The sequence below is a fragment of the Trachypithecus francoisi genome, unplaced genomic scaffold (assembly GCF_009764315.1).
Source record: "Trachypithecus francoisi isolate TF-2019V2 unplaced genomic scaffold, Tfra_2.0 Lachesis_group20, whole genome shotgun sequence".
NCBI classification, from domain to species: domain Eukaryota; kingdom Metazoa; phylum Chordata; class Mammalia; order Primates; family Cercopithecidae; genus Trachypithecus; species Trachypithecus francoisi.
In genome coordinates, this window is record NW_022681466.1 from 48,702,790 (window position 1) to 48,728,091 (window position 25,302).

At 42.4% G+C, this 25,302-nt stretch overlaps 1 protein-coding gene and 1 long non-coding RNA gene across 3 annotated transcripts in view; one reads left to right on the top strand and one right to left on the bottom strand.

The window, feature by feature from the left end:
* On the bottom strand, positions 1–23,807 carry LOC117067541. Its single transcript, XR_004430778.1, has 2 exons — positions 23,308–23,807; positions 1–397 (listed from the first exon to the last, which is right to left on the bottom strand). It is a non-coding gene; the product is annotated as an uncharacterized LOC117067541 (long non-coding RNA).
* A 1,002-nt stretch (positions 23,808–24,809) lies between these two features.
* The window catches only part of MYO1D (myosin ID), a 378,217-nt gene continuing 377,724 nt past the window's right edge, over positions 24,810–25,302 (top strand). For both annotated transcript variants that reach the window (XM_033184221.1, XM_033184222.1), the window contains exon 1: positions 24,810–25,144. In XM_033184221.1, coding sequence (XP_033040112.1) covers positions 25,050–25,144 — 95 coding nt within the window. In that variant the 5' untranslated portion in view covers positions 24,810–25,049. The remainder of the gene's footprint in view (positions 25,145–25,302) is intronic.

The window sequence follows — 25,302 nt, forward strand, 5'->3', positions numbered from 1 at the left end:
TGCACAAGAGAAAATGCGTTTCCTTTATTATGTTCACGAAGTAAGCTGGAGGCCAAAAACACAGGACCGGGAGATTAGGTGTGTAGCAGTGAAACTCCTCATGCAGCAGGACAGCTTCTCAGACATCTTGTCTTCCAACCCAGCCTTCCAACACATCCAATTGTTTTGACAAGTGAGTCATTTTAACAAGGCCATTCCGAACAACTTCATTTGTTCAAAAGCTCTTCTGAGAAGATCTCTGCTTAACTGCGCCAAGGATCTCTCTGCCAGTGATAGCTCTTCTGTGGTTGTAGAAGGACAGTCTAAATGCCTCCAGGCTAACCCATTCCAGTTGCCAAGCATTCAGAGCACCTAGTGCATACAAGACCCAGGAGCGCCCGCTGAAATCAGGGTGGATCTAGGGGAGAAATAGCACAAAGGTGAGACAGAAATAAAGGCTTCCTACAGTGAACAGTTGTGGTCGGACCCAGCACCCAGTACTCATGGTTTCTATGAATTCATATACAAGTGGAACAACATAAGCGACCTTCAAGTTGAATGATGAATTAAAAAATAATGATAAACCACCTAAAGGGGCAATGACAGGCATTTGATGAAACAGGCTGTTGTACTGTGAAAGGAAAATAAATCTTAGGACCCCAAAATACTAAACTAAAGGAAAAAGTCAAACTGGGAACTGCTTAGGACAAACCTGCCTCCCATTCTATTCAAAGTCACCCCTCTACTGAGATAAATACACATCTGATTGCCTCATTTGGAGAAGCTAATCAGAAACTCAGTAGAATACAACCATTCATCTCCTATCTACCTATGACCTGGAAGCCCCCTCCCCACTTTGAGTTGTCCCGCCTTCACCTCAAGTTGTCCCCTTTCCAGATGGAACCAATGTACATCTTACACATATTGATTGCTGTCTCGTGTCTCCCTAAAATATGCAAAAACACATTGTGCCCCTACCACCTTGGGCATATGTCATCAGAGCCTCCTGAGACTGTGTCATGGAATACATCCTCAACCTTAACAAAATAAACTTTCTAAGTTAACTGACAAAACACACACACACATACAACCAAACACACGAAAATTAACTGAGATCTGTCTCAGATTTTCTGGGTTCACATTTTGGTAACCATAAAGGGATTCTCAATAGAGATGCCCCTGACCTTTGACAAATCTTCTGTTGGTGCTTGGTACCAGTATGAGCTAACTTTATGGCTCAAACCAATAGGACAATTGACTGAAGTCTGTGAGCACCCCCTCCAGAGAATCCCTCATCTCCTCAGATTTAGTCAAGAACTAAAGTTTATAAACAACTCCTCCCTTTTTTTTTTTTTTTTTTTTTTTTGGAATTCTACTTGCTTCCAACAAGGAAGGCAAGATTTCCTGTTTACAGGACAATGGAAGGCAGGTAACTCCTTTAATGGAGTTTGAGCTCATCCTCAGCAGGGAAGAGGAGTTGGGGGCTTTTGCTCCTGTTTCTAGGATGGTAGAAAGCAGTCTTCAGCCTCAGACTCATCCCTAGGTAAATAACTGAACTGGAGTTTTGTCTTGGCTAAAGTTTAACCACCAGCTGGTCTGAATTTTTTCTTGCCATTAGAACACTGAGTGATCATATTGTTGAGTTTTCACTGTTGTTTGTTTCAGTCTTTCTCCCATCAGATTTGACCAGCTTTACATGACTTGATTAAATCCAAGTGAAAATTCCAAATTATGGGTAACAAAACCTCTCTCATTTGACTAAAATTCCTCACAACTATAAAAGAGTTTAAAAAATGTGTTTGATTTCAGTGTTTACTTCCTGTCTTAAAAAAAATAAAGAAAAGTAAATGAAACTTTTCTTCCACCCTATACCTCCTTGCCCCTTTGCCATCTACAGTACCAAAAAAATCTAAAGAAGGCTTCTAATGACTTGAACCCTTTAAAAGAATTCAGAACAAAGGTGCCAGTCACCCCTTTTGGGGTGTTCTGTTTTCTTTGTTAGTTTCAAGCGTCATAGGCAGATTTTTCTTAGGTCTGAATATCTGTTTTTCTGTATTACATGACCTGACCTCTTTGGCTTTGGGGGTACCAGACATTATCTTGTACTGTTAGAGGATTTGACCTTGATGTGTGTAATGGCGGATGAGAACTACAAAGTAGGGGTGGTTGAACACAGTTTACAGGAAATGCCCTTGGCTGTTGTTTATTTTTTCTCTCCTAGGAAGTTGTTGTTTAAGGATCCTAATTCTAGTTTGGAGATGCATTCTAAGAGGTCTTGTCTATTACTTTGTCTCCCAAAATTTATCTCGATTCGGCTTGTCTGTGTACATTTACATGAGGAACTGAACTGTTGTTTTCATAGATAAATGAAAAACTGAGTTTTCTCAGCTCTGAAGAGAAAGGGCATTTTCTCCTCCTGGCTGAAAGGCGCCCCTGGGTGACCAGGGGCCTTGTGGGAGTGTCTGGGGGGTTGACCCCCATGACATACAACAACCCCACAGGGAAATCTCCAACAAAAATTAATTTTAAAAAAAGACTCATCCAGGAAACATGTATAAAGACTGATCACCCGGCATTTTGAACCCTCTCAGAAGTCTTAGACCTCTGGAGAGAGAAACAGACATGTAAGAGGGTGCAACAACCTAGTGGTGACACATTGTGGAGTGTGGCCACAAGCAGCACACATCAACCCACCCCACAAAAAACCTGAGGCCACAGCTCAGTTCCCCCTCTTCAGAAAAAAAGCAAGAAATCATCTAAGAATGAGGAGAAAACAAGGAGAATGACCCCCTTTCGAACACTCCGTAGGTTTTATGACACCTCTACTTGCCAGAGTTTATGCAAAATGGAATATGGTCTTTGTACACATTTACATCAAAGAAAAAGAGCCCTAATGTTGACCTGTAAACTATGGAGTTCCTAAATTCTTTTTCTCTATTTTTCTTTTCTGCCTGCTTTAAATCTGCTATTATTTTTCTCTTCAAATAAAAACCACTGTTTAGATCCAACATGTTCATTTTGCTAGCCAGTGAATTTGTATTTATCTCATGGCTAAAGTTCTGAAGTAAAAACTATAGGGTGCGTGTGTGTGTATTTAAAAGAACTTTATAATTTCTATAATTTTATGTTCAAATGACAATTAAATCCATTTTAATGTCCCTCTAACACAGACTTTTATTCTCTGTAACTTACGATGTAAATTTTGCTATTAGATTTTTACTCGAGTTATTTCCTTTAACATACAAGTTTAAGACTATTTAACTGACAAGTGCCTAAGATAATAAAACAGGTTGTCAAGAATTTGAAAGTCTAAGATAGCAAAAAAAAAGATTTTTATGAATTGATAGGAAGTACTTCTATTGGCATGCCTAATACATCTATATATTTATGTGTTGTATATATAATATTTCACTACTGAAAATATATAAAAGAACTCCAATTGCCTTAAGAAAATAAAACACTTGAATCAAATACTTTATCAGGAAAAAAGAAAAGACTAGTCAAATGCTCTTTCAAGTTTATATAACAAATAAAATCTTTAATAAATTAACTTTAACATTGTTGGTAAAGTAATATTAGAAATATCTTAATAATTGCCAACATACATTATTGTTTGCATTTATTAAACAATTTCATTCTTATCCCTGCCAAATACTATAAAGGTGTCAAAATTTGGTATAGGGGTTACAAAACTATAAACACAGCCCAAAAACAGAATGATCTTTGCTTGTGTAATTTTTTTTTTTTTTTTTTTTTTGAGATGGAGTCTCGCTCTGTCACCTAGGATGGAGTGCAGTGGCGCAATCTCGGCTCACTGCAAGCTCCACCTCCCAGGTTCACACCATTCTCCTGCCTCAGCCTCCCTAGTAGCTGGGACTACAGGTGCCCGCCACCATGCCTGGCTAATTTTTTGTATTTTTAGTAAAGACGGGGTTTCACCATGTTATCGAGGATGGTCTCGATCTCCTGACCTCGTGATCTGCCCGCCTTGGCCTCCCAAAGTGCTGGAATTACAGACGTGGCCACCGCACCTGGCCAACTTGTATAATCTTTAATAAGATATTGATATTCGTTTAATAAAAAACTACGTCTTAAATTTAGTAAGATTACCATAACTCCTAATCTTGTGAGTTTTGATGGTCTAGTCTACAGACAGTAAAGTTTGTTTGGGGAAGGGATTGTTATCATCTTTGTTTCAAAGCTGAACTATAAATTCCTCCCAAAGTTATTTCAGCCTACGCCCCAAAATGAACAAGGACAACTTGGAAGTTAAAAACGAGATCGAGTCAGTTATGTCAGATCTTTTTCACTGTCTCGGTTATAATTTTACAATGATAGTTCCATAACTTTAAATGACGACTATCACAGTTTTCATAAATAATCTAGGTAAATGACTTCTGTCTAATTTAAAATGTATTTAAAGGTTATGTATAAAACGAGATAAAAGAAACCAAGAAATAAGAAAGATGTGAAGAAAGCTATAAAAGTAAAGAGGTTTTTTTTTTTTTTTTTTTTTTTTTGGTAAGAAAGCATAAAGAGAAATAATTTTATGAGAAAGAGTCTTGTATGGTAGATTTAGTCCTCAAGTAAAATGACTGATTGTTTAAGAAAGAGGGATGTTCAGGACAAGCCAGAAAGTCCAAACATGTCATGAACAGTCTGTGTAAGTCACAATAAGAAAATTCAGTATTTAAAAAAAGTTTTATATGATCAAGTTGTCTATTAAAGTATAATCATCTTTCTAGAAATTGGGCTTGATGTTTAAAAACACTTCTACACTAAATAATTGGTTAGAACAATGAAATTTTCTTAAGGGATTGACTTACTTTTAATAAATTATAAGAGATTTTAACTTTTTTTTAGCCCAAAGTTCAACTTTTATTGCATCTCACCATTTTCAGTTTTCTTTCTCCTTTTAAAGGACACAAAATAGTATGTTCCTCTTCAACTCATTTTCAGCTCATAAATCATTTTTCCTTGAGTTCTGTTTATTGTGGATCAATACTAACAATGTTTTCTTAAAGGTCTAAAGGAATATCTTCTTCCAACATAATATTCTGTACAGTATAGAAGGGCTTTTCTTTTACCTTTTGGTAACTGGTCTAACAGATTTTACATTTTATTGAAACAATTCCTATGCCATTATTATTAAGTTTTGGTTTGCTTAGGGAAAAAACTGAGATAAATTTTTTTTTTTAATTAAGGTTATTACATCCATGTATTTTTCTGTATGTACTTTTAAAGTACTTGTGACATTGAGTTACAGGACTTCGACTCCTGGGACTAAAAAGGACACCAAGTCCTGCTAAATCTTAAACACTGAGAACAATTAAAGCCTCATCTTCAGGCCCAATAGAAGATGCCAATTAAAATAAACTACATCCTGAGTCATAGGGCCAGAAAATAAAATTATTCAACTCCTCAAGGCCCAGGGACTATCACAGAATAGGTGAATATGTGAGATTGTAAGGGCCAATTTTGAGAGAGAAAATAAGTTCAGTTTCCCTATAAATTAATAATTAATGTCAAAGACACACTGATTAAAGATCAACACAGAAGCCCCTATGTCAGATTAACAAAGTTTTTTTGAAACATTAACGGACTCCTTAATAAAAGTTATAAAAGGTATATGGAAATTACATCTTATGGTCAAGATTTAAAAAACAAATTGTTTTTTTTTGAGATAGTCTCACTCTGTCACCCAGGCTGGAGTGCAGTGCCATGATAATGGCTCACTACAACCTCCACCTCCCGATTCAAGCAATTCTCCTGCCTCAGCCTTCCGTTTAACTGAGATTATAGGCACATGCCACCATGCCCAGCTAATTTTTGTATTTTCAGTAGAGACAGGGTTTCACCATGTTGGCCAGGCTGGTCTCAAACTCCTAACCTCAGGTGATACACCCGCCTCAGTCTCCCAAAGTGCTGGGATTACAGGCTTGAGTCACCACACCTGGCCAAGATTAAAATTTTATAGATTGCTTATAAAATTTTTAAAAACAAGGGCCGGGTGCGGTGGCTCACACCCATAATCCCAGCACTTTGGGAGGCCAAAGTGGGCAGATCACGAGGTCAGGAGATCTAGACCATCCTGGCTAACATGGTGAAACCCCGTCTTTACTAAAAATACAAAAAATTAGCCAGGCATGGGGGCAGGCGCCTGTAGTCCCAGCTACTAGGGAGGCTGAGGCAGGAGAACGGCGTGAACCCCGGAGATGGAGCTTGCAGTGAGCCAAGATCACACCACTGCACTCCATCCTGGGCGACAGAGCAAGACTCCATCTCAAAAAAAAAAAATTTTTTTTTAATTGGCTTCATACTGTTTATTAGGACTTATCGTTTGGAAAATTAAGTGTCCTCTCTCAAACAATGAAAGTTTTTGCCTTTTTTTGAAATCCTTGGCCGGGTGCGGTGGCTCAAGCCTGTAATCCCAGCACTTTGGGAGGCCGAGACGGGCGGATCACGAGGTCAGGAGATCGAGACCATCCTGGCTAATACGGTGAAACCCTGTCTCTACTTAAAAATACAAAAAACTAGCCGGGCGACGAGGCGGGCGCCTGTAGTCCCAGCTACTCGGGAGGCTGAGGCAGGAGAATGGCATAAACCCGGGAGGCGGAGCTTGCAGTGAGCTGAGATCCGGCCACTGCACTCCAGCCTGGGTGGCAGAGCAAGACTCCGTCTCAAAAAAAAAAAAAAAAAAAAAAAAAAAAAGAAATCCTTGAGTTATCCCGTTGGTCAGATGAATGACTTGTTTTACAATGACCTGTGATATCAGATGTTTTTAACCTTTGATATTTTACAAAATTTCCAAAATCAAATTATAAATTATGTCTTTTTTCTGACCTAATTAATCCTTTAGGATATTAGGTTGCCTAAAGTCCAAAAATTAATCCTTTAAGATATTGGGTTTCCCAAAAGTCCTAGTTTGACTTATTTGATATACAAATTACACAGGAAACAAGTCAAATATGAAATGATATTTGATTTTATTTGGGCTGTATTTATATAAATATGTTATTGGTATATGTTCCAAAATTATGGGAAATTCCTATAATTCTGATATGACTTAGTATACATTATCAATAATTATAATTGTTATGTTAAATTATTGTGTGCCACAGAAGTAACAAATTTCTTTGTCAATTGTACGTCAACTATGACTGACCTAAAACTTTGTCATCCACAGACAATTGTTGTCTTGCTTTGGTACTCTTTAGAAGGTGGCTTTATAAACAACTATAAAGCTCTAACAGATACTCTCGAATACAAATTTCTGATAACTTTGGAGACTGTGACATCAGAATAGAAGAAAAACATTTAAGACTCACGGAAAATGGAAATGTTTATAAATATCAAACAGAACAAGAATTAATTATATGGAGTGACCTAATAGAAAACTGAAAAAATCTTTTTGACTTTTTACTTAAAACTTTATTGCTGATCCTTTGTTTTGTTTTTTTCATAGTCAAGGAAACTTTTCTTTTGAGCTATTGACAACTTTTAACTATTTAGTATATGCCTATAAAACAAACTTTAAAACATACTTGTTTCTCTCTGATTTCTCCAGAATTTGGAAACTATTTATGACTATTCTTAACTTTTGAAAATACAATTATTTACATAAGTACAGTAATAATCTATTTTCATTTATAACAGGACATGACTAGAGAAACTGGTTATTTCACCAAGACTTTGATGGGAATGGTGTGCTTTCCTTTAAAGAATCACACTTGACTTACAGAGCCAAAAAAGCCCCTTGGGAAAACTGGCCTCTCATACCTTGTTGACACAGTCCCTATAAAGGTCTTCAGCCAGGCTGACCTATGATGAGTAAAGAACGTCACTTTCTGACAGGCCCAGGAGCCCCAAGTTTATCTCGGAACCTCAAGAGGAGAAGAATTCATCCAACTCATAGGTATTTGATGGTACAAACACATGACTGGGCTTGGCTTTTAAAAACTCTTATCTAAGATTCTTTCTATGGAACAAAGTTCCATCAAAGCCAATTTAAAAGCCTATGTTAAAAAAATTTTTCTTACTACACTATATACAAATAATCAGGCCAATTATAATAAAAGAAATCAGTCCTAGCATGATTTGTCTTTAATAAAAATGGGAAACTAGAGAGAAAAATTGTATTTCAAAAACTATAGTACACCTGTTATTAGATTCTAGTCTTGCTTAATGTTGTTCGATTTTTACTGTTTTCTACGGTTTAAACCAAATTCTAATTTTTCTTGGCTACAAGTCTTCAAAATACTGTTTTCAATTTTTTTCTTTTCCCCCTCCACCCTTCCCAATTTAGAGTCACTGAAAACTAAGCTGTGCTTTCATAAAGCCCTACGAACTGAAACTAGACAACTTAAACTGCAGAAGAAAGTAATAGCAACCTATTCACATACATCAGCCACTTTCATACCTGCCTACTAAAGTATGGACTTCAGAGTAATATAGCCTATACCAATTTCCCAAAATTGTTCTTTTGTTTTTGTTTTTCTCCCTTCCTCCCCCTACTTTCTCTTCACAGGACATGAGACTTCACAACCTACTAAAAATGAACTTTCCTAGTAATTCAAGACCTACCTATCTAAAAATAAGCCATCCTAGCCATGAGGGATCAGACGAAACCTGAGACCAGATTAATTGTCTCCTAAAATGTTTTCTCCAAAAGATTTTTTTTTTTTTTTGAGATGGAGTCTCGCTCTGCCGCCCGGGCTGGAGTGCAGTGGCCGGATCTCAGCTCACTGCAAGCTCTGCCTCCCGGGTTCACGCCATTCTCCTGCCTCAGCCTTCCGAGTAGCTGGGACTACAGGCGCCCGCCACCACGCCCGGCTAGTTTTTTGTATTTTTTAGTAGAGACGGGGTTTCACCGTGTTAGCCAGGATGGTCTCGATCTCCTGACCTCGTGATCCACCCATCTCGGCCTCCCAAAGTGCTGGGATTACAGGCTTGAGCCACCGTGCCTGGCCTCTCCAAAAGATTTTTGAAAAGGGGGAATGTGAAATGAAAATAAATCTTGGGACCCCAAAAATCACTAAATGGAAAAGCCAAACTGGGAACTGCTTAGGACAAACCTGCCTTGCATTCTATTCAAAGTCACCCCCCTACTCACTGAGATAAATACATATCTGATTCCCTCATTTGGAGAGGCTAATCAGAAACTCAATAGAATACAATCATTTGTCTCCTATCTACCTATGACCTGGAAGCCTCCTCCACACTTTGAGTTGTCCTGCCTTCACCTCAAGTTGTCTCACCTTTCCAGACTGAACCAGTATACATCTTACAAATATTGATTGATGTCTCATGTCTCCCTAAAATATATAAAACCACACTGTGCCCCTACCACCTTGGACACATGTCATCAGAACCTCTTGAGACTGTGTCATGCACACACATCCTCAACCTTGACAAAAAAAACTTTCTAAGTTAACTGAGACCTATCTCAGATTTTTGGGGTCCACAGTACCTACCAGCAGTTTCTTGGGATGAGAAAGAAGAGAGGGAGGGGAATTTGGAGCTGGTGAGAAAGATAACCGTTGTTTGGATAACACAGACTAATTCCAGTCACTTCAACTTTTGTGACTTGGTTTTTCCTAACAGACGTGGAGTTAACGTCCAACACCTTCTGAAGATGGAAAACACTCAGTTTAGAATGTGCTTTCCCATGTTATATTTCACTTTAAGTAAGCATTTTACTTTAACATTTCTCAATCTTCAGCCTCTCTTCCTTCCTATCACTTCCTTGTGGTCTTCAGCCAGGCTGGAAAACTTGGTTTTCCTCGGATATGTCCCTGTATTTTCCAGCCTTCACCCCACTGTTCATCTGTCACTTCTATCTACTGTGCTGACACCTAACTGCACTCTTCAGATCCTATCCATCCTGTAAGGCTCCTCCCCAAGTGCCAGCTCCGTTATCTGTGTTCCACACACACTTACTAAGTTCCTCCTCCCACTGAGGACGTTGGTACTCTCTGCTCTCAGGCCCTGTATCACACGTTGCTACATGTCATTAGTAGTCCTTGTTTGTTAGAGAGACAGCCAGAGTAGTAAAAAGAAGCTGTTCTGAGAATCATTTACCCAAGGCTCTAATCCTAACTCTGCTTGGACGTGAGACATATTGAGGAAGTCATATTTTCACACTGCTCTCAGCTTCTTTTTGCTGTGTGTGTGTGTGTGTGTGTGTATGTGTGTGTGTGTGACAGAGAGAGAGGGGAGGGACGGAAGAAGGGGAAGACGGGGGGTGAGAGGGAGAGGGAGGAGAGAGGGAGGCTTGAGGTGAGATTCAAAAAGTTTTTCCTGGTTCTAATAATCGAGAAATACTTCCTCCTCAACACTTTCTCCCACCACAGGATTGTGAGTCCCTTTACAATAAAGGCTGCATCATTTTCATCTGAGTTCCCACAGCAAACAAGGCTTGCACTTAGACCACTTAGACCCTCAATACATTTATCCAACAAATATCTTGTTTTATCCTCATGGTGCCCTGAGACAGTGACTCCAGCCACAGATGTAAGCCTTGGGAGGTACAAGGTGGCCCGCCAGGACCACACAGTTAAGAACAAGCCAAAGAAAGGTTAATTAGAGGGGAATGTCCAGGGAATGCCCAAACGACTACTTAATGCAAGTACTCCCATAGAGGGCCCTATCAGCCCTACGGGTCTAGAGCAGCGGTTCTCCACTAGGGGTTATCTTGCCCTCCAGAGGACATTCAGCAATGCCTGAACATTTTTGGTTGTCACAAACGCGAGGGAGGGTGCAACTGGCATCTAGCAGATAGAGGCCATAGAGGCTGCTTAACATCCTACAATGCACAGAACCCCACAACAAAGAGTTAACCAGCCCCAAAATGTCAACAGGGCTACGGTTGAGAAGCTCTGCTCTATATATCCTCACTACATATCATACACCTTCTCTCCTCTCCCATCTTTCCTTAATCCCATTTACCCCTTCTTTTCCCAGGATAAGCAACAGATTCTAGATGATATTACTGGAATATGGGAGCTGTGGTATGACACATGTGAACACTCAAACTTACTTCCTTGTCATGAAGGCATAAAACTCAGTCAAGATTTCATAAAATCTCCTTACATCTTTTGAATCTCCCCAGCTTTTGAGGGGGAAGACTTTCCTGATTGTTTTCTACCAATTTTGTATACCATGGGGTGAGGTTGGGTGGGCAAGAGGAAGGAACAAGGGTGCCTACCCCTCCTAAGAAATATTAGAAACACAGAGCATCATTTGACGAAAATCGATCTATGCCACTCTTCAAAGTTACAGAACAGACTAGGTGGTGAATACCCACTCTACAAGAAAAGGAGAGAGCATTTAAGAATCAGTTTAGGCCAGGTGCAGTGGCTCATCTCTATAATTCCAACACTTTGGGAGGCCAACATAGGAGGATTGCTTGAGTCCAGTAGTTCAAAACTAACCTGGGTAACATAGTGAGACCCTATCTAAAAAAATAAAAACCCACTAAAACAAACAAATTAGCTAGGCATGGTGGTGTGGGCTTATAGTCTCACCTACTTGGGAGGTTGAGGTGGGAGAATCATTTGAGCCCAGGAGTTGGAGGCTGCAGTGAGCTATGATTGCAACAATGCACTCTAGTCTGGGTGACAGAGCAAGACCCCATCTCAAAAAAAAAGAAAAAAGAATCAGTTTACAGATTTGCAGATTGCCTGTCAACAGATACGAGAGAGACATTCATTAAGAGCTCAGGTGTTCAGAGTTGCTGCCAAAAGAAAGAAAATGAAGTGAGAGAAGACAGCAGCCATTAGCAGATCCAATTTAGAAAAGCTGTTGGCACATAACGTTTCAGGAACACAATGTGTGAAGGACTCCTGTATCACAGTAAGTTGAAGTCAAGATCATACCCAGGGCCGCTAACATGATACCTCTCTTGGCCATTCTAAGAGTGCACCAACTCACTTGCTTTAGGATTTTCCCCACATAACTAAAATAGGCTTCCTTCCTCCTCTTCTTTCTCCACCTCCTCTTCTTCCCAGTGGCTGAGTTGGCCCACTCATACTTCTTTTTGACTGGGAAATAAAGCTCAGTCTTGTTCTTAGGGAATCTTAGGTCATTTAAGCAAATGAAATACATGTTGAAAGCTCAATCCTTAGGCCACTAGCTCAGAGCACTGGCTGTATGCAAGTGTGTGCTCCGAAAAGGTTTTATAGGGAGGGCTTGAAGGTATGCTTTCCTAATTAAATTAGTGATCACACCTGCAAAGATGAAGGCTCTCAGAATCCATAATAGATATTAGGTGTAGACCGGCACAGTGGCTCACACCTGTAATCCCAGCATTTTGGGAGGCTGAGGTGGGAGGATCACTTGACTCCAGGAGTTTGAGACCAGCCTGGGCAACGTGGTGAAACCCTGTCTCTACAAAAAATAAAAATAAAAAATTGTCAGGCATGGGGGTACATGCCTGTGGTCCCAGCTACTTGGGAGGCTGAGGTGGGAGGATCACCTGAGCCCAGGAGATGGAGGCTGCAGTGAGCCATGATCATGCCACTGTACTCCATTCTGGGTTACAGAGTGAGACCCTCTTCCAAAAAAAAAAAATAGCGAGATTAGGTATAGACTCCAAACAAGAGAGGCTACTTTGATGCAATGGCCATTAATTTACCAGGCAACAGTCATTTCAGAAGTTCTTCTTTTATTGTACCTAACTCAAGGTGTTTTTATTACATGATTCTTAGCCGCTAAGATTTATATTCAAAAGACTTGGAGTGAAACCTGGAAGATAGAGTTTTCTAAAGCATGCCAGGTGAATCTAATGACCAACCAGATACGGAATTTATTGATCTATGAAACCTTCCTGAAACAACTACACAAGCTTTGGGTTGGAGTGGAGGAGGCATCTATGCACAGACATTGCACTTATGCCTTGTATTTGTATTTGCATCAGGAGAAAAACGCATCCTCTGAAAGGCAAGCATGTACCTGGTTATGCAACAGCAATTAGGAACTCGGGTGACAGCATGAACAAGAATGCCAGGAAGTCACTGTATCTACAAGACTGAACTTTGAGAAATCGTAGATAGGCCGTGAACTTCCTGCAATTAGTATATAAGCTCAGCTACAAGGAAGTGACCAGCCTGACACGAACGGATAAGAGGACACCAGAGAACCAGGGTGTCAAAGGAGAGAAAAACCAGATCAGAACAGACACTCTTTCCCCTGCCACTGGTTATAAGTTGCACCCAAGCCCTGGTGAAAGGGAATGACAGATAATAATAGTGCTGTCAACTTAGGAGCCCTAACTATGTCCCGGATGCCACACTAACATTCTTTATCCCATTTAATTACCAGAGCAATGCTATGAGGTAAGATATTAGCATTACTCCACTTAACAGAGAAGGACACTGAGGTTCAGAGGACTTAAGTGACTTGTACAGGGTCATATATAGTGTCTGAGTGGCAGAGCCAGCCCTGGAGCCTTTGCTTTCTAGCTCACATTCTACCTCCTTCCAAAACTGAACACCAGAGCCCCACAATGTTGCAGTTACACATGTGCTCTACATAATTGCTACATGTATCAATTCATTGCTACATGTATTCAAATGTAACTTATTTATAGCGTAGGTTGAATTCTTCTGAATTATTTCTTTGATACTCTGCAAAGTCCTGAATTTAAAACCCTGAAAAAAAAATTTGAATAGTGCCTGAGTTAACAACGACAACAAAAAGTAAACAGAATACCTCTATGTACTGGAAAGGAACAAGTATGAAAGGAAAAAGTAGTTCCTTGTTGCCTGGTTGTCAAAACCATGCCCCCACCCCACCCCCAACTCTTACTCTCAAGTCACCAGTCTCACCTTTTAATTCTCTATTTTAAAATGCCATATATGGCCGGGTGTGGTGGGTCACGCCTGTAATCCCTTGGGAGGCCAAGGCGAGCGGATCACTTGAGGTCAGGAGTTCAATATCAGCCCGGCACTTTGGGAGGCCAAGACGGGCAGATCACAAGGTCAGGAGATTGAGACCATCCCAGCTAACACGGTGAAACCCCGTCTCTACTAAAAGAAAAATACAAAAAACTAGCTGGGCGTGGTGGTGGGCACCTGTAGTCCCAGCTACTCGGGAGGCTGAGGCAGGAGAATGGCATAAACCCCGGAGGCGGAGCTTGCAGTGAGCTGAGATCTGGCCACTGCACTCCAGCCTGGGCGACAGAGCGAGACTCCGTCTCAAAAAAAAAAAAAAAAGTCAGCCCGGCCAACATGGTGAAACCCCGTCTCTACTAAAAATACAAAAATTAGTCAGGTGTGGTGGCGGGTGTCTGTAATCCCAGCTACTCAGGAGGCTAAGGCAGGAGAATCGCTTGAACCTGGGAGGTGGAGGTTGCAGTGAGCGGGATCACACCACTGCACTCCAGCCTGGGCAACACAGTGAGATTCTGCCACAAAACAAAACAAAACAAAACAAAATAAAATGCCATATATACACAGAGCATGTATGATAGAGTAAATCAGAAGGTTTTTCGTTTTGCTTTGTTTTTGTTGTTTTTTTCTCATTATTTTAAACAAATTCAAGTCACACTTTAACACAGAGTGAATCAGAAGTTTTAATGCAAATAAGTAAATACAAATTGGCAGATAACAATCAAGGCTCCATAGGATGTCACTCTTCACGTGCAACAGGGAAATGGGACGTAAACCAGGGCTGTATGTCAGGAGGATGCTGGAGAGCACTCGGGGAATGGGAAGAAGAAATGTGATGTTGCAGTGAGGGTGTAGCATAGAGGGCATTCACTCATTCAAATATATTCAAGAAAGCCAGGTGCAGTGGCTTATGCTTCTAATCCCAGCATTTTGGCAGGCCAAGGCAGGAGGATTGGTTGAGCCCGAGTTTGAGATCAGCCTGAGCAACATAGGAAACCCTGTCTCTACAAAAAAAATTAAAATAAATAAATAAATAAATAAATAAGCCAAGCATGGTGGCACATGCCTGTAGTCCTGTATAGTCCTAGCTACTCAGGAGGCTAAGGTAGGAGAATTGTTTGAGCCCAGGAGTTTGAGGCTGCAGTGAGTTGTGATCGCACCACTGCACTCCAGTCTGACAGAGCTAGACTCTGTCTCTTATTTTAAACACACATACACACACACACACACACACACACACACAGAGGAAATTTTGATCCCCTACTAAGTGCAAGGCCCAGGGCTATACATGTAAATGGTAATAAATCACCAACAGGAATCATAAAACTCACATAGAGGAAAATCACAGGGTGATCAGAGACTCACAGGCATCAATTAGAAATCTCAGTCTGCTAAAAAGGACATGCCACAAATTATCTGCTTCTAGTAACTCCCTATTCTGAAGATAAAAGCAGCAATTGCACTAATAGCAATGCTAGCTTGTATTTACCGAGTGCTTACTGCCCACATTAAATTACACAAAGCACTTTATAGATGTCACCTCACTTCACACTTGGAGGTGGGTTTTTCTCATCTTTATTAAAGGTGAGGAAACTGAGGCTTATGCAAATGAGCTAATTTGTTCAAGGTCATAGACAGACCTAGGACTTGAACTCCAGTGTATGACACCAAAATTCCCCTCAATATTTCCCCAAGTTTGGTTGGCTCCCTGCCCACCTGCGGCAGAATCTCCTCAGCTGCTTATTAAAATTCAGATCTCTAAGCCTCTGGTGCAGGTATCTAAAGTTTGGGTACCACTGTGCCACCACTGCCTCCTAAGTACGGGGAGGATGCTACTCTGAACTGAATCCTATTCAGTTCAGGAGAGCTAAGTAGAGACTTGGAAAGGATGAGAACACTAAGAGAAAGTGACATTATGAGGAGATAAGCAAAGTCAGACTGAGACATTGAGACACTGGACCTCAAAAAGATCGGTGAAATCAGAGTTGGAATTTTATGGACAGAAACCCTAAAGACATGTCAACTTGAGAAAAGTAGGAGGTTCCTTTCTACCTGGCCCTGACCGTGGCCCCCCAACTTGATTACAATTCACTTCAAGCTGGTCCTACCTTGGTGGCATATCAACTCCAAAGGACAAGTCAAGCTCATAAATAGGGATAATGAGGAAAACGAAGATGGGACAGTTGGGAGATGGTTGGCATACAGGGCATGGAGCGAGTCTGGGCAGTGGTTCAGGACTAAGAGTGAGTGAGCTGTTGTTTGTTTGTTTGTTTTGTTTTGAGATGGAGTCTCGCTCTGTCACCCAGGCTGGAGTGTAGTGGCACGATCTCGGCTCACTGCAACCTCCGCCTCCAGGGTTCAAGTGATTCTCCTGCCTCAGCCTCCTGAGTAGCTGGGATTACAGGCATGCAACACCATGCCCAGCTAATTTTTGTATTTTTAGCAGAGACAGGGTTTCACCATGTTGGCCAGGCTGGTCTGGAACTCCTGACCTCGTAATTCGCCCACTTGGCCTCCCAAAGTGCTGGGATTACAGATGAGTGAGCTGTTTTTATGTAGATAGATCTTCTGGGCATGAGGGAGGCCTAATGAGGCAAATGTCCCAGGTAGGTGCAGATATTGTGGCATATTACAGAGGGGATTCAGGCATTGGATGAGATATTGGGTTACATGACCTCTGGGATCTCCTAGATTGAAATTTTCCCCTATATAATTTCTTCAGGGTTCAGGTTGTCAGATTTGGATATAAGCCTGGCTCATATTATTTATACCTCTAGATTTTCTGAAGAATTAATCCAGTTGATTGGAAAAAGTCAGAGGGTCATGTTGTATATTTTAATTCAGGATCTTAACCCTAGCAGATGGATACTGCTGCAGCTTACCAGTTGAAAAACTGAGAAACTTTAGATAAATGGCAGGAGGAAAGCGGTTTGGGGGAGCAGATTATCCATCACCCTAAATATGATATTGCACTCTTCCTGGAATGTCAATTCTGCAGATACTGACCCAATGTGAATGCTAGATGAAACTAGTACTAACTAGTACTAGGTATTAGATATTGTAGTAGTTGTAGTATCTAGTACTATTTATTATTATCATATCTTGTACTAGTTACTAGATATTGTTGGGTTTGGAAGAAAACCATTCCAATTCCTTTCTTCCCTCCAGCTGACAAAGTAGCAAAGTACTTGGAATTGGAATGGTTTTCTTTTCTTCCAGTCCCAAGAATATCTCCTCTTTAACCTCTACTCTAAGCTTTTAGGAGAAAAAGGGGACAGAGAAAAGGAAGCCATCATCCCAATATTTAGAAACAGGAAAGGAACAGAAGTTCTGGGGTTACCCAGAGAAGATCTAGGGTATTGCTCTCCCTCACTTTTCCTTACCTTACCTCCTGAACTTTGTCTCATGAAATGCAATCTCTTTTTTTTTTTTTTTTGAGACAGAGTCTCATTCTGTCACCCAGGGTCCAATATTGGCTCACCCGGGAACCTCTGCCTCCTGAGTTCAAGCAATTCTCCTGCCCCAGCCTCCCGGCTCTATCTCTTAATTGAATGTCCATGCTGGGTAGTGGGAACTACCCATCACACGACCCAAACCAGATATTTTGAGTTCTGGTCTCAGCTCTACCACTGCCTCACTTTGATCTAGTTAGTCAGCCACTCTTCCTGGGACTCGGTTTATCCATCTAAAAAGGAGGATGTTTGATATGACCAAACATATCCTCCTTTATGTATATCATCATACTTAAACATGATGTTTAAGTAACAACATTCTAGTCCTTAGAATCTTGCTACTTAAAGTGTGGTCTCAGAACCAGCAGCATCAGCATCAATTGGGAGCTTATTAGAAAAGCAGAATTTCAGGACCGGGACCTACTAAATCAAACTCTGCATTTTGACAAGATCCCTAAGTGATTTCTTTGTTTGTTTGGTTTTGGTTTTTTTGAGACGGAGTCTTGCTCTGTCACCAGGCTGGAAAGGAGTGGCACGATCTCGGCTCACTGCAACCTCCGCCTCCCAGGTTCAAGCGATTCTCCTGCCTCAGCCTCCTGAGTAGCTGGGACTACAGGCACCTGCCACCATGTCCAGCTAATTTTTGTATTTTTAGTAGAGATGGAGTTTCACCATGTTGGCCAGGATGGTCTCGATCTCTTGACCTCATAATCCACCCACCTCAGCCTCCCAAAGTGCTGGGATTACGGCATGAGCCATTGCACCTGGCCCCCTAAGTGATTCTTCTGCACTTTAAGCTTGAGACATCCTGCCTTAAGACACCATCAATCCATGAATAGATTGTGATATGTCTTTTTGTTTTCCCTCTCATGGGTTCCTATCACACTCTCAAACTTTCTAGCTCTAGGACTGCTTCCAATGGCCAGAATTGCTTGAGATTTAGTGATTATCTGGTTTGGGGCTTAAGGAAAGGCCACATGGCCCTTAAAATGGAACAATACATCTACACACATCCATTTACTAATTAACTTGCTAATTAATTCACCTACTCTACTCCAGAAATACCCATTGGGTACCAGGCACAGCTTGAGGGGTTGTAGATATGAGGATGAGCTGGGCACAGCCCCTGTCCTAGAGAGTTTAGGGATATACCTGAACAGCCAACTCCAACCAAGCATGATAAACACTTCCGTAATTACTAAAAAGATGCATTCCCTTTCAATGTTTATAGTCAGAAACTACGTCATAGTAAGCAGGAATAATTCTGGAAGCAGTTCCAGGTTGTCCGCCTCCACCCTCTGATTCTATCTTTCCTGTGGCCTTACATCTGTGGCTTGTCTGCCCACACAGGCGGATGAGTTATTGGGACAGTCCCTGTCTGGTGACTCACAGGATACTGACGGTAATGGCTTGCTACAATTCTTCTCCATTCCATAACAATCAGGAATTGTGGTGTGATCTTTCCATTAGCTCAGGAGCCCTTAACTTGGGGCCCATAGAAGAAAGGTTACTTCCAGGGGTGGAGGTGAAGAGGTGGCTCATGTGCAAACTGTTCTGTGTATGTGCTTAATATATTTGTCTCAAGAGAAAAAGTCCACAGGTGTTCTTTGTTTTGTTTTGTTTTGTTTTGTTTTGAGACAGAGTCTCGCTCTGTTGCCCAGGCTGCAGTGCTGTGGCATGATTTCAGCTCACTGCAACCTCTGCCTCCCGGGTTCAAGCAATTCTCCTGCCTCAGCCTCCCAAGTAACTGGGACTACAGGTGGGCACCACCATGCCCAACTAATTTTTGTAATTTTAGTAGAAATGGGGTTTCACTATGTTGGCCAGGCTGCTCTTGAACTCCTGACCTCATGTTCCACCCACCTAGGCCTCCCAAAGTGCTGGGATTACAGGCGTGAGCCACTGTGCCCGGCCGGAAGTCCACATGTTTTTATTAAAGGATGATGAAACCTAAAATTGAGAAGCAGTACCTTGCTACTCTCCTCTTGCTACCGACACCCTTGTAGTAGAAGCTCCTTCCTTCTCTTCCTCCTCTATCTCCTCCCCTCTTCAGCTGACATCTCCCAACTCCCTCTGTGCTTAGCTTGATTAGTTAAAAGGAGCTCTGTCTGTGGTATCACAGTCATTCCTGTCCCCAACTCAACACCATCACAGGTAAGCACAGCTGGACCACAGGAACGATAGGGAAAAGAAGTCTCTAGAACTCAAAGCCAAGTCATTAGCAATTGGCTGGCTAGTCTTCTGTCTTTAAGAGTTAGAGGTGAGAAGATGAACTTTAACAATCACTTTTTGGGCTTTCAGGATGGTTTAGGGTAGTGATCCCAGCCATGAAAACTCCCTATCCTTTGTCCTATGAGATGTCTATATTGTCAGGTCAGGGGTTAGGGGAGAGAAGGGACTCTACAGGTGGGTAAAAGTCATCAATGACATCAGAGAGGCAACTGTCAGGTCTCTTTATACTTAAATAATGTTTAGGCTTCAGAAACCATGAAAAGTACATATGCTATTTCTGATATATCATTCTTAGTTCAAACCCAGGCTCATGCAGTAAAGAGGAAGAGGTATGTTTTGGATATTTTCTAAGGCAGAGTTCCAAATCATTTCTATATGGCTGTAAGTACATAATGAGGTTATTTTGCAAGATATATTTGCCTTTCTACTTCTGCTCTGTGATAATATGGGATTATAAAATAAATTTATAAAATGCCCTTAGAATATGCTGTGTGACTATTGTTGTTGTTGTTGTTGTTTTCCTAGCCATCCTGTTTCTGTCTTGCCAGACTCATACTGAAAGAGTCGTCTTCCTTGGATGCAGAGCCCCTGGTAAAGGGAGGGAGGGCAGGGCAGCCCAGAAACATTCTGGGAAAGTTGAATGGGAATAAATATTTGTGGTGGAAAATTCAGGGTTGATTTTCGTGGATCATCAAGAGTAGACCCTCTGCAGCCACTGGTAACTACAGAATGGTTTTTGGAACAGCAGCTTTTGTTCAGTGTGAACACACAGTGTGCAGGCCTGGCCCCAGGGAAGAAACAAACACAGCCCTGAGATCTACTTCCGGGGCAGGAGATGAGACTGAGGTTAATGTTGTACAACGACTAATTTGCAATGCAGAAAATCTACCAACGGGGATGGATTTACAGTCTCACATTTTATGACCCATAGGTTCATAGACCGTTTCATATTCATTTATCAAGCAAGGGTTTATTAAGCACTTCATCTTTTAGGCACTATGCTAGGAGGTGCCAGAGTTACGTTTACATCAAAAAACAGAAAAGACAGCTTCCAGCCCTCATGGCCCTTACACACAAGTCAGAGAGATGGACAATAGGCTCAAGGGCATTTAGTGCTGTAATGGGGGCAGCACTTCCAGGATGCTGTATGAGAGGAGGAAAAGCCAATTCTGATTTAGGAGATTATGGAAGATTTCTTGGAGGAAGTGATGTTGAGACTGAGAGCAGAGGGATGAGCAGAAGTTAGCTAGGTCATAGGAGTGAGGGGTGGGGTGGCAGGGAGAATTTCAGGCAGAGAACAGGATGCACCTTCTCCAGCATATATGGATATATTTGACATCTAATTATTTTTGTTTTTAGAATTACCTGTTCAGTGTTTACAATCTCCTAGCACATCTATGCTAAACAGAGCTAAGAAGTACCCTGGACCAGGGTTTTCAAAAATATCTGCTGGTTCTTCAGTTCTGGAAGGTTTGCAAAATTCTGACGTGACTTTTATTTCTAAGTGCTATTTAATTTTTTAAAGCAAAAAAGTTTATTTTAGGACAGTTTTAGATTGCTATTTAATTTTTAAGTTTAAATTTCAAGCCGAGTGTGGTGGCTCACACCTGTAATCCCAGCACTTTGGGAGGCTGAGGTGGGCAGATCACGAGGTCAGGAGCTTGAGACCAGCCTGACCAACACGATCAAGCCCCGTTTCTACTAAAAATACAAAAATTAGCCGAGCATGGTGGCACACACCTGTAGTCCCAGCCACTCAGGAGGCTGAGGCAGGAGACTCGCTTGAACCCTGGAGGCGGAGGTTGCAGTGAGCCAAGATTGTGTCACTGTACTCCAGCCTGGGCGACACAGCGAGACTCTGTCTCAAAATAAATAAATAAATAAAATAAATAAATTTCAAACTAATTTCAAAGTTACAGAAAAGTTGTGAGGATAGTACAAAAGAAAATCCCCTCAAAAGTCCCATATATATATATATATATATTTTTTTTTTTGAGACGGAGTCTCACTCTGTCGCCGGGGCTGGTGTGCAGTGGCCGGATCTCAGCTCACTGCAAGCTCCGCCTCCCGGGTTCACGCCATTCTCCTGCCTCAGCCTCCCGAGTAGCTGGGACTACAGGTGCCCGCCACCTTGCCCGGCTAGTTTTTGTATTTTTTAGTAGAGACGGGGTTTCACAGTGTTAGCCAGGATGGTCTCGATCTCCTGACCTCGTGATCCGCCCATCTCGGCCTCCCAAAGTGCTGGGATTACAGGCTTGAGCCACTGCGCCTGGCCGTCCCATATATTTTTAATGACTTTACCAGTTGTTAGTATTTTGCATCATTTGTTTTAATCATTTATATGTCTACCAATATATATCCATACCCTCCTTCCACCTCCTCATCTCCTTATTATTATTTTTATTATTCTTGCCAAACAGTTTGAGACATCATTTTACTCCTAAATACTTTAGCAGATATATGCTAGAAACAAGGACATTATCTTGCAGAATCCCAGTAAAATGATCAAGTTCAGAAAAACTAACATTGATACTATCCTACTATCTAACATCGAGTCTATATTTGAATTTCACCAATTATCCCAATAATGTCCTTTACATTTTTCTGGTTGGATATCCAGTCCAGAATCACACATTGCCTTTAACTGTGATGTGCCTCAGCCTCTTTGTCTTTCACACCATTGATATTTTTGAAAAATACAGGTCAATTGTTTTGTAGGATGCCCCTTAATGTGAGTTTGTTTGATGTTTCTTCATGATTAGATACCATTTATGTATTTTTAGCAGGTCAATGATACATGTCTTTTCCAGGAGTTCACATCAGGAGGCTTATAGTGTCTGTGTGTCTCATGATTGGGGATATAAACTTATTTGTTTTATTTTTAGTATATTTTAAACCGTAACAAAAACATGCATCTCCAAATGTGTTTCTACTCAAATTTTGTCACAGAGAACGTTCATAATGAGCTAATTTGCTCTAGGTTACCTCGATTGAATACAGACCTCAGCATTCTGTCTCTACTGCCAGCTTTGCATATACCTGAAATTTGCTCAAGTGTGTCATTGGTTAATAAGGTTGTAACTGCACATTGGCCTAGAAATGCTGACTGTAAAGTTGTACGGGTAACAAATTACTGCGTAGTTATACAAACCAGAATTTCCTTGACACCGTGCAATAAAAACAACATACAAAAGTAAACTGGAATCCTGAGGCTAATAGTGAGCCCCATTGAAAGATTTGGGTTCATCAAGAGAGCATCACAGCCTAATTTTACACTAATTTGGACTTAAACAAGAAATTAATAAAATACCCTTTGCGTATGTTGTATATGTGTTTTATATGTCGGGTTCCTATATAAGATGTTGATTAAAATCAGGATCTCTTACTTTGGCCATTTGGAAACCACATTGTATCCCACCATAGCTCCCACCCACTGTACAATTTCTGCAACCCTCTCAGTCTGCAAGCCTTGATGTTTCTTTTCCTGGAACCTGGGATTTTGCCCTAATTTTTAACACCCACAAGGGCTCAGGGAACGCACACATGTAATTTACCAATAGGTTTTGGGGTGTGGTCCCTGGATACTCCAAAGTGCACATAGTTCAAGATTTCTTTCCTTCCTTTTTGAAGTTCAGTTCTGCTTATGTTTAAACATGCCAATACAAACATTAGGAATACAGCCATACCCTATGCAATAACCTACTTAGCCACTGACCGACATCTCCACAAATGACCCAACCATAGGTCAGTCCTACCTTATTCCAGAGCTTTTATTCCACGAAGGAGGACACTGAGATCCAGACAGGTGGATCTCCTCCTTCTGAAGGACAGCTGCTAATGGTAGTCAGATGCAGCCCAGCTCTGCTGGTGCCAGGGCTTGGGGTGGTTTTCTGATGTCAAAGGCAGTCCCTCAGGAGGTGACAAAGCCACTTTCCTTTCTCTTGGCAAGCGTGGGTGGCTGGCAGCTGAAGCAGGCCTTGGGCAAGGTCCTTCAGTCTGGTTTACTCATCTCAAACTCACACAGAGTTGAAGCCCAGCCAGGTCCTTGGAGGTCTCTAGATTTCCTAGTAGATTTTGTAATAGAAGATGTCCTAACAGAAACACAGGACTGAATAAATGTAGATACCTTAGAAAGTCATTTATTTAAAAAAATAGCTGGGCATAGTATCATACACCTGTAGTCCTAGCTGCTCGGGAGGTTGAGGCTGGAGGATTGCTTGAGCCCAGGAGTTTGAGATTGCAGTGAGCTGTGATTTCACCATTGCACTCCAGCCTGGGTGACAGAGGGATAATTTGTCTCCAGAAAAAGAAAAAAGAAAAAAAAGAAAGAAAGAAAAGAGTCATTTGTAGTATATTTTCTTTGGGAAAACTCATTCTAAGTTCAAAAACAATTTTCCAAACTCAACCAATGTGTCGGTAAATTGGAGACTACTTAAAACTCACTTCATTCCATTGAACCAATATGGATTTCATATTTATATATGCAAAGTAGTATAATAGGTATTTGGTGGATGCCCAAAGGATGGTCCCATGCTCAAGTCATCTGCAATAATCCTGGAGAGATGACACACAGATATATTAAAAACTTAATAATCATATAAGGTCATGTCTGATGACATGCTCGGATGAGTGGAAGAGAAAATAGGCTATTGGAGATTGGAGGTGGTCAGACGTGGTTGAACGCTGCGGCTCCTAAGTCAAATGACCTGCGCGAAACCGCAGTTGCTCCACTTCCTAGTCGTGTGGCAAGTTTGCTAAAAGTTCTCTAAGGCGCTGAGAACAGCTCTGGGCATTTTTGGTGCCTCCAAAATGTTAGGCATTATTATTATCTCTCAGTCTGTGCTTGAACCACCACTTCAAAAATGGGCAGGGTGTGAGTAGAGAGGCGGGAGTGGGTTTTGGAGCAGGGTGACCGAATCATAATGAATTGTCCTCGCAAAAAGCTCCACGAACTACTTTTCTAACTTTGTTGGCAGCTACCAAGTGTGCCATCCTCTTGGCCGCCTGAGATCCCAGCGCCTGTCCCCAGGGGGCGCTGCCGCCCAGCCGCCGCCGCCTGGCCAAGCGCGCGTCCCCGCCGCCAACCCGCGCGTGCGCGCCGCCCAGGTGAAGAGGCGGCGGCCAGGGCCGCGGCTGGGGCGGGCTCCTCAGTGGGCCGGGCGGGGCGGAGTCGGGAGGCCTGGGCGGGGCGGCGCCGGGGCGAGCCCCAGGCCGGAGGCGGGACCAGCCGCCGCCGTCTCCGTCTCGGTGTCCCGGCAGCCGCGGCAGGAGGAGCGGAAACTGCCGGGTGCGTCCCGTTCGGAGCCGCGGCGGCCAAGAAGGCGCCGAGGAGCAGCGGGGCGGCCTCCGTCCGGTCCGGACCCGCCGAGCGGCGTGCGCGCCCCCTCCCCGTAGCCTCGCGGCGAGGCCTCGCCCCGGCCCCTCCCGAGCTCATCGCGGGCCCCCGGAGCGGCCCCGGCGGCCCGAGCGCGCCCACCTGAGCCCCCGCGCCGGCGCCATGGCGGAGCAGGAGAGCCTGGAGTTCGGCAAGGCGGACTTCGTGCTGATGGACACCGTCTCCATGCCCGAGTTCATGGCTAACCTCAGGCTCAGGTGAGGGCGGAGCGGCCGCGCGCAGGGGCGCGGGGCTGCGCTTTCCCGAGAGGGGGCGCCTCTGGGCGCGGCCGGATCCGGGGTGTCGGGGGGCGCCCAAGCTCCAGGGATGGAGGGCGGCCGGGCTGCGGTGTCCGGGGGTCTGCCGAGCTCCGCAG